General features: G+C 55.5%; 1 protein-coding gene across 1 annotated transcript; it reads right to left on the reverse strand.

Annotated features, from left to right (window-relative positions):
- Positions 1–928: 928 nt before the first annotated feature.
- Positions 929–7741, reverse strand: LOC101544097 (cytochrome P450 1A2). Its single transcript, XM_004611739.2, has 7 exons — positions 7631–7741; positions 5598–6434; positions 4918–5038; positions 4477–4566; positions 3958–4081; positions 2635–2721; positions 929–1560 (listed from the first exon to the last, which is right to left on the reverse strand). Exons 2-7 carry the CDS (start codon positions 6423–6425, stop codon positions 1263–1265), a joined length of 1548 nt encoding a protein of 515 aa, XP_004611796.2. The 5' UTR covers positions 6426–6434; positions 7631–7741; the 3' UTR covers positions 929–1262.
- Positions 7742–9153: the final 1412 nt, after the last annotated feature.

Here is a 9153-nt window from a genome sequence, read left to right on the forward strand (position 1 = left end):
TTGCATTACTTGCCTTTTTTTAAAAAAAAACTTTCTGGTAAAATAGCAGCATTTGCCATCCTAAGCCTGCTAAGGGTATACTCCAGTGGCCTGATGTACATGCACAAAGTTGGGCAACAGTCAACATTATCCACTTCTAGTGCTTTTTTACTATCCCAAACAGAAACTCTTCGTAGCTGACCCGGGTTTGATCCTTGGCACCCCTGATGGCTCCCTGAGCACTGCCAGGAGTGATCCTTGAGAACGTCCTGGTGTGGCCCCAAAACCAAAATCAAACAAAGCAGAAACTCTGTGCTCATTAAACAACTCCCCCTTCTCCTCTCTTCCAGCTCCTGAAAACCTCTATTACATTCCCCCCCATCCCCCCCACACTACTTTTTGGGTCACACCCAGCAGTGCTCAGGGCTTACTCCTGGCTCTGCACTCAGGGATCACTCCTGGTGGGATCAGGGGACCATATGGGGTGCCAAGGATTAAAACCAGGTCAGAGTGTGCAAGGCACATGCCCTACCCTCTGTACTATCGCTCTGGCCTGTTACAGTTTCTCTGTGCATCTGCCCACATTGGCCCACGTTCAGTGGCATTTCCACAGAAACTTTATGCACAATAGTTTGTATTTCTCCATGTCTTTTCCTTTTTTTTTTGTTTTAGTTTTCAGGTCACATCTAGCAATGCTTAGGCCTGAGTCCTGATTCTGTGCTCAGGGATCACTCCTGACGAGCTTGGAGGACCATACACGAAGCCGGGGATTGATCTGGTTCGGTTGGATGGTAAGCAAGGTGACTTCTTTACCTGGCAGTACTATCTCTGAGACCCCAAGAGAAGCCCCACCTTCGCGGGTGGGGCTTAAGGGGTCACTAGCACAATTATTTTGGGGAAAGCATTATGCAAAGCAAAGGAGCCAAAAGCCAGCTGCTAAAGACACTTATTTATTGTTTAATTGCATTTATGTGAGATGTCCAGAGCAGACAAATCTCTCGAGGCAGAAAGGTGGTACCAAGCGGTTGGGGGTCGGAGAGGCAGGTTCGAGGGACTGGGAGACTGTTAGGGGGTGTGGGCTTTCTCTGGTGGGCATCGAGCAGGTGCTACGGTTGATTGTGAGGCAGCAGAACTCTGAGGACAAACGAGCCATTCATGGCGCGCTTAGGGCTGTGCATGGAATGGTGTGTGAATCACATCTCAGGAAAGCGGCTATTACAAAGAGAGGCAGGACCAAGGGCTGAGGCCCCCGGGACCCCTTGCGCCTGGCCTGCGGAAGCCCGTCACTTAATGGAGAAGCGGAGCCGGGCCTGGACGTGGTGGCAGTGTGGGAGTTTCATGGTCAGCCCGTAGGTGGGGGTCATGTCCACCTTCACCCCCGGGGGCACACTGAGCTCCAGCCGCTGCAGCAGGGTGGCCAGGAAGAGGAATATCTCCCACTTGGCCAGCACCTCCCCTATGCACCGGCGCTTGCCCATGCCGAAGAGTATCACCTTCTCGCTGGTGTTCTTGTTGATGGCGGCGCCTTCCTCAGTGAGGAACCGCTCCGGCCGGAACTCAAATGGGTCACCCCACAGCTCCCTGCAAAGGGGCACAGGATAGGGGATTTCTGGACCTGTGCTGGAAAGGCCCTAGGAACTTCTCAACAGACTTTGGTTGCAAACACAAACAGATTGGATGGAGAGTGTGGGAAGGGGGTCTCGCTGAACTTAATTTTTTTTTTTGGCTTTTTGGGTCACACCTGGCCATGCACAGGGGTTATTCCTGGCTCTGCACTCAAGAATTACTCCTGGCAGTGCTTAGGGGACCATATGGGATACTTGGGATTGAACCTGGGTACCCTCTGTACTATTGCTCCAGCCCCTGAACTTGATTCTTCCCCCCTCAAAGTTCTCTAAAACAGGCAGTCTTGAAATAAGCATATTCTATTTTACCTATTTAATTTGGCCACACCCAGTGATGCTCATGGGTTACTCCTGGCTCTGCACTCGAGTCACTCCTGGCAGTGCGCAGGGAACTATGTGGAGGCACTAGGAATCGAATCTGGGTTGACTGCATGCAAAACAATTTCCCTACCTGTAGTACTATCTCTCTCACCCCAATAAAAATATTTTAACATTAAATTATTATTACTATTTGTTTTGTGATTACACTGGGTGGTATTCAGGGTCCACTCCCAGATCTGTGCTTGGGGTTGACTCTATGTGGTGCTCAGGAGACCATGCAAGAATTTGGATCAAACCCGAGCCTTCTGCATGCAAAGTGTGTGCTGAGTATACTGAGATGTCACTCTGGTCCTTGGTTCTGTATTTATCTGTTTATTTGTTTGTTTGGGGGCCACACTTAGCAGTGCTCAGGGGCTGCTTCTGGCTCTGTGCTCAGGGGTCATTCCTTGCAGTGCTCAAGGAATCATGTCGTGTCAGGATTGCAATAGGGTCGGCCAGACGCAGGGCAAGCGGCTTAACCCCTGTACTATATCTCTCGGCTCAGCACGCTAATTTGTAGGGTTGAGAAACACAGACCTAAATTTTGTCACTTGGAGTAAGCTATGGAGCAACCAAGACACCGTTCCTTTGTTGGAATCAGTTCTGAGAGGACAGGATGCTGTCCTGGCTGCTAAACTTCACACATGTCCACTGGGAGACGTGCACTTACTGGTCATGGTTGACCTGCCACTGGTTTACAAAGACGCAGCGTTCCTTCGGGATGTAGAAGCCATTCAGTGACGTGTCCCTTGTTGTGCTAGGAAGGATGAGACTCTGTCAGCTCAGGACTGGAAAACCAGGCCACAACTCTGGGAGATTCTTTGATTCTTTTCTATTTTTCTTTTCTTTTTATTTTTGGTGTTGGGCCTTACCCGGCAGTGCTTAGGGCTTACTCCTGGCTCTGTGCTCAGAGATCTGGGGACTATACAGAGTGCCAGGGATCAAGCCCGGGTCAGCCATGTGCAAGGCAAATGTGCTCCCCACAGTACCATCACTCTGGCCCCACCCTGGGAGATTCTAGCTCTGAACAAGCTCCCTTCCACGAGCTTATTTACCACCATCTCTGGACCCCACCCTGGGGCAGGAATGTCAGGAGCTGAAAAGGAGCGAAAGAAATGATTCTTTCCTTTTCTCAGTTCTTATTCTGCAACTTCTACAAGTGTTTATAGCTTTCGGTGTGTGGTCAGCTGTGCACTTGGCCGTTCTCCAGAGCCACAGCAGCTCTTAGGTGACCCCGGGGAGCCCAACTTGGCCGCGGAGTCAGGTCTCTTACTCTGGGAAGTCCCAGACCGACATGTGAGCAGAAGCCAACACTTACTAACTCTCTGTTTGTTTTGTATTTTGGGGACACCCAGCACAGGGCTCAGGGCTTACTCCTGGTTCTGCACTCAGGGTTATTTTTCCTGGCAGGCTTGGAGACGACGTGAAGCACTGGGGATTGAATCCAGGTGGGCTGCATGCAAGGCGAGTCACCTACATGCTGTACTATGGCTCCAGCCCAGCTCAATAGCTCTCTTGACCTTGCTAAAGTTCAGGAACAGAATCAAGGACAAATGATCTTAATAAGCCCTGTGAGATCCCACACCAGGCAGCTGTACCCCCGGGACATCTCCGGCCGGGAAGTTGGAGTCAGCATTGCCTTTAGGAGAGGGCAGGGTGAGCAGAGTTGAGCAGAGTTTCCAGGAAAAAGGTCCAACATGAGGAAAGTTGGAACCTGACTGGCCTGTGCTGGTGTGGTATCCACCACGCCGGGCGGCGGGCGCTCGCGTGGAGGGAATATGACCGGAAAACTGAGGTCAGGAGGGTAAGTTTTCTTCTGAGAGCAGGGGAGTTGGAATGTTTTTGCACTTGACAGGGGTTGGCTGGAGGCCAAGGGAGAGTGAGACACCAGAGGTGATGGACAGGAAGGAGGTCTGGGAAGTCCAGTCGGCTGGGAAGTGGGGAGGAGAAGCCCGGAGGACGCAGTGTGGGTGTGAGGACGGGGCGGCCTCACCTGTGGGGGATGGTGAAGGGGACGAAGGAGGAGTGTCGGAAGGTCTCCAGGATGAAGGCCTCCAGGTAGGGCAGCTGGGGTCTGTCCGAGAGCCGGGGCTGTCGCGCTCTGCCAATCACCGTGTCTGCAGGCCAGAGAGGACAGACGTGCCCAGGCTACTGCCCTGACTGCTTTGTAGCTTCTGTGTCCCCCATTACACCTGATCTGACTCTTCATGGTACCTGGCTCTGCACTCTGGAGTCACTCCTGGTGGTGCTTGGGGGAGCACAGGGGGTGCCGGGATTGGAACCCGGGTCAAGGCAAGCGCCCTGTGCCCTGTTTGCCACCTGGTCCCTCACGTCTGTTGGTATTCTGAGATCCATTCGCCACCCCTCCCACACCCAGCATCTTCAGGGCCAGTGTGGGCACAGTTACACGTCCTGGGCTTGCATGGTGGGCACAGCACAGGCCCGCACTGAATATATCACCTGATGCTCCTGAGGTCTCTCTGCCAGAGCGTGGGGGACACCACGTACGTACCCAGCTCCTCCTGGATCTTCCTCTGTATCCTGGGATTTTTCACAAGGTACATAATGCTCCAGGTGATGGCTGTCGTGACTGTATCAAACCCTGGGCAAGGGATGAGGTGAGGAGGCAAGATGGGATCAGCCTGCCCTTGGGGAGGGGCCCCCACTCTATGTCTTCCTAGGCCCCTCTTCCTTGCCCCCCAGCCCCCTGAGTTTCCCGAGCGTGGAGACTGGCTCTCCCCACCCCAAGCTGGAGTTGCTGATTTCCTAACTAGCTGCTGGGACTCAGTGGCCTCCAGAGAAGCCTGGCTGCTCAGACAGGGCAGCTGAGTCCCTGGGAGCTGGTGGCACAGCCTGGGCTTAAAGCCTGACCCTGTGTGACCCGTCTCTGTGCCCTGCGCCCTCTGGAGAGCTGCGGTGAGGGGGGGCAGAAGAACCGGGCGCTGGTTCCTACCTGCCCCGAAGATGTCGTTGACGAGGTTGACGATCTTCTCCTGGGGGATGAGTCTGCCGTCGACCTTGGAGCCCTTCTCGCTGTGCTTGAACAGGGCCCCCGTGATGTCCTGGACGCTGTCCTGAAGAGGCACAGGGTTAGGGGTCCCTGGTACTTCCAAGCCCAAGACAACACCTTTCCCCACCCCATCTGGCCTCCAGGAAGTGAACTGGATTCCTGGGGGGAGAGGGGGAGCTGGTGGCAACTCTGAGCAGGACTCACAGTGTCTCCTCACGCCCCAGCCCCCCGCCTGCCTCCCAATACCCACAGGGCTCCAGTTGCAAAGGAGGAAGTTGCCCGGAGTACAGGGAAGCAAAGCGACATCCGAGCTAAGGATTAGCCTCCTCGGGGGCTCAGGTTCCTGCCTTCTCCTCCTTAATAACAGCATCTCTTTTCTTTGGAAGTCTCCACCGAGGCCCCAGGGCCAGCCTGATCTTTCTGGGGTTTTGGGCAGTCCTGAGAGGGAAACTAGAGGATGGGGAAGCTGAGGCTCAAGAGGACAAGAAATAGACTCCAGCTGGTCTGCGGCGTCCCAGAGACACCACAGCCAGGAAGAGCACCCTGGAGGGGGTGGGAAGGCCTGGTCCTGAGGGTGGGGGGTGTCAGGGGCTCCCTCCCTACCTGTGACCTGGGAGCCTCACCTTGTCGAAGGTCCGATAGTGCTCCTGGACTGTTCTCTGCAGGAACCGGAGGAACCGCTCGTTGAAATCCTTGAACCTCTGCAGCGGGGGGTTGGGCAGGTACTGGAGGATGGGGATGAAGTCCACGGGGTTCCCCGACGTGGCGGTCTCCACGAACTCGTGGCTGTTCATCACGATACTGAGCATCTCCTCGCTCTGGTGGAAGTGCCGGCCAAAACACATGGCGCCGATGACATTGGCCACTGACTTCACCACCTGGCTGTAGGGGTCAAAGCCCCCGGTCTCGGCCGTCAGCTGCTGCAACCTGCCCACAAGCACCTCAGCCTCCTTGCTCACGTGCTCCTCCAGGTAGCAGGAGGATGAGGATGTCGGGTCGGAGGCGATGGAGAAGGTGTTCAGGGCATTCTGGGCCAGGCGCCGGCGGGCGGCCCACACCGGGCCCGAGTCTGGGTTGAAGGTCATGCTCTGGCCATCAGTGACCAGGGTGAAGGTGTAGAGGTCGGGCCGGCCTTTGAAGTCATCTGCCTGCCGCACCAGCGCCTGCCGGATGGTGTCCAGGCCGCTGAGCACCACCACCGGGATGCTGCCAATGCGGATCTCCAGCACGTCCCCGTAACGCTGGCTCAGCTTCGACAGAACCAGGTGCGGGTTCTTCCCCAGCATCAGCATGTGGCCCAGCAGGGGCCAGCCCCAGGGCCCTGGGGGGTTCTTCAGGCCTTTGGGGGCGCGAGGCTTCCAGGTCCTGACGGCCCAGAACACCAGGCAGAAGATGGCAGAGACCAAGAGCAGCTCCGTGGCCGACAAGGGGGGAAACTGGGACAGCGCCATCGGGACGGGCTGCCAAGGAAGAGGAGGAGGAGCAGGCTGGAGCCATGCGTGCATGCCTTCCTTCACCGCACGTTCATGACCCCAGCACACACTCTGCGCTTGGCTCAGAGCTAGGCTCCAGGAAGATGAGGCGGCATGCCCCGGGGGTCCCGGACACTCAGCTCGAATGCATCCCTGCTCTTAGGGCTAGAGAAGAACCTGGAAACTTCCAGCTGGAGTCCCTGAAGTTCTCACCACCTCAGTTTCCATCCCAAGGCTGAAGTGGAGGCAAGTGACAGTTTCCGAACAGGGAAGCGTGCCTGCAGCAGGGTGTACCCCCATTGTGTGTGTCCCTGCTACTTCCCTGTCTTCCCTGGGGAAGGTGGGAGGACTGCTCCCCCAGCTACACCAGGGGCCAAGAAAGTGGCACCTGAAAACAGCCAAGAGAAAGGGCTGATGCAAACAGCACCCATTGTCCTGCACCCAGGCTGATCTGTTTTGTTTGTTTTGTTGGGAAGTCACACTCTGAAGTGTGCAGGGGCCACTCCCAGCTCTGTGCTCAGGGGTCACTCCTGGTGGTGCCTAGGGGATCATGAGGCACGGGAGCTCGAACCTGGGACGCCCCCATGCAAAGCACAACTTTTAGTCCTTGCAGTTCGTCCCTTGACGTTCTGAATCAAGACCATCAAGTGTTCTTCCTCCCCTGCCCCCGAGACGGGTCGGGCACCAGCTCCCTCTCTCGCACTCCAACCCCAGGAAGTTCCTCAGAGAGGGTCTGCTCCAAGCTGCTCCTTTAAACGTTATTTTTTTGGGGTGGGGGCACACCCGGTGGTGCTCAGGGCTTACTCCTGGCTCCATGCTCACAGTTCACTCCTGGAGGGACTCAGGGGACTGTTTGCGTTGCCAGGGCAAGCGCCCCACCTGCCTTTCTCTAGGGCCCACGTTTCTCTTTTGAAAGTGGTGAGGGGGGCCCCCGGGTCTGTGACTCTGGTCAGCACACACGATTCTCATGTGTGAGGCCCTGGGTGGGATTTCCTGCACCTCCCCAATAACACAGCAAATTAAATTATAAATTTAATGGGGAAACTGAGGTCTGCCGCAGAGCAGCAAGGCCTAGAACCCAGGTCTTCTCCCTCTCACCCTGGGCCCCCTCATCCCTCCCCTGCCCCCAGTGCTCAGCTGGCAGTGGGAAGCCCAGGACCCGGGAAACGGCCCGAGAGAAGTACCTGTAGAGCAGTGCTGGAGCTCAGCAGGGCTTGGGGGCTGGCAGGAGCTCCTGGCCCCGGGACCAGGGGGTCTTTTATAAACACTGCCCCCACCAGATTGGTCCCGCTGGACTGGCCACGTGAGCACAAAGTCGCTGAATAAAGTTGGAAGGATCAAAGCCCGGGCCTGGCTTTGGGCCAGGGTCCCTCAGCTCCACCTACCACCCTGGACGAGGGCGGCTCCTGGGGAAAGGCACTGTGTCTCGGGAAGGAATGCCCAGTTCTGGGGGACGTCTAGGTTTCAGGGTTTCCAAGGGCAGGCCAGGGGCTGGGAGTGAAACTGGGCCTCTGGGCTCGTGTAGCCTTCTGCCCCCTGGGCCCTGAGGGGTCACTCGGCTGTCCTGATGCAGAGGGCAGCACAAGTCCCCTCCGAATGAATGCAACTATGGAGTGACACCGAAGGCCCTGTGAGCCCAGGTGGGCACGTTCCAGCTGCCTCCATGTCTCCACTCGAGACCTCAGTGACAGTCTCGCCCTGCTTACCTCCCTCCCTGGGCACAGAGCCAGGAGGAAGCCCCGGCACCACCAGGAGTAACCCCAAACAAAAATAAACAATCAAACCAAAAAAAAAAAAAGAAAAAGAAGTGAATGAAGAAAATTCATTCTTTGTTTTCGGGCCATGCTTGTAGAGGCCGACTTCTGTCTTGGTGTTTGGGGGAGGTGACTCCTGGAAGTGTCCAAGGGACCATGCACTAGCCAGGGATTAAACCTGGGTCTCCAACACACTAGCCTTTGTACTCTCTCCCGCCCTAAAATCAGATGATCCACTGTTGTGGGTTGTTTCTTATGGTTTACTGACTTGAACACTTCAAAACAGCCAATATCAGAGTATTAGCACAGCAGGTAGGGCGTTTGCCTGGCATCCTTTATAGGATGCCTGGGATCTCCTGAGCACTGCCAGGAGTAGTTCCTGAGTGCAGAGCCAGTGATCTGCCCCTCACTTAGGGAAGGAAGGACATACATCTCGAAAAACCAAGGAGAGGAGTACCAGGAGATTCAGACTTTTTTTGTTGGGGGGGGGGCACATCTTGAAATGCTCAGGAGTCACTCCTGGCTCTGCACTCAGGAATCACTCCTGGCGGTGCTCAAGGGACCATATGGGATGCTGGGGATTGAACCTGGGTAGGCTGTGTGCACAGCAAGCGCCCTACCTGCTGTACTATCTGTCTAGTCCCAAAGAGACTCAGAGTTTGAGTGCCCTTCCACAAAGAAGAGGGGGACAGTGCTCCTCGGCATCAGTGCAGAGGACTGGGTGCCGTGAAAGAGAGGGTGGTGTTTGTTTACTTCCCACATGCTTTGATGCACGTGCTCCATCCGGGTTGATATCACTATATCACTCTAAGAGCTTTATCAAGTATTGACAAAATCCAATCTCAGTAATCCCATGGGCTAGAGATTAAAATATTACTCTCAGTTTACAACAGGGCTGAGAGAAGTTATGTAATATGCTAGAGCTGGACCAGGACTCTAGGAACACAGTATTC

Source organism: Sorex araneus, chromosome 3, assembly GCF_027595985.1.
Source record: "Sorex araneus isolate mSorAra2 chromosome 3, mSorAra2.pri, whole genome shotgun sequence".
Classification (NCBI taxonomy): domain Eukaryota; kingdom Metazoa; phylum Chordata; class Mammalia; order Eulipotyphla; family Soricidae; genus Sorex; species Sorex araneus.

What these genes read in the sequence shown, in the direction of transcription:
- LOC101544097 (XM_004611739.2), bottom strand. Translation starts at nt 6,425, where the DNA reads ATGGCGCTGTCCCAGTTTCCCCCCTTGTCGGCCACGGAGCTGCTCTTG. An exon ending in CAACGACATCTTCGGGGCAG is followed by an intron (nt 4,567 to 4,917) that starts GTAGGAACCAGC and finishes TCCCTTGCCCAG; the next exon opens with GGTTTGATACAGTCACGACA. An exon ending in TGGCAGGTCAACCATGACCA is followed by an intron (nt 1,561 to 2,634) that starts GTAAGTGCACGT and finishes GCCCCTTTGCAG; the next exon opens with GGAGCTGTGGGGTGACCCAT.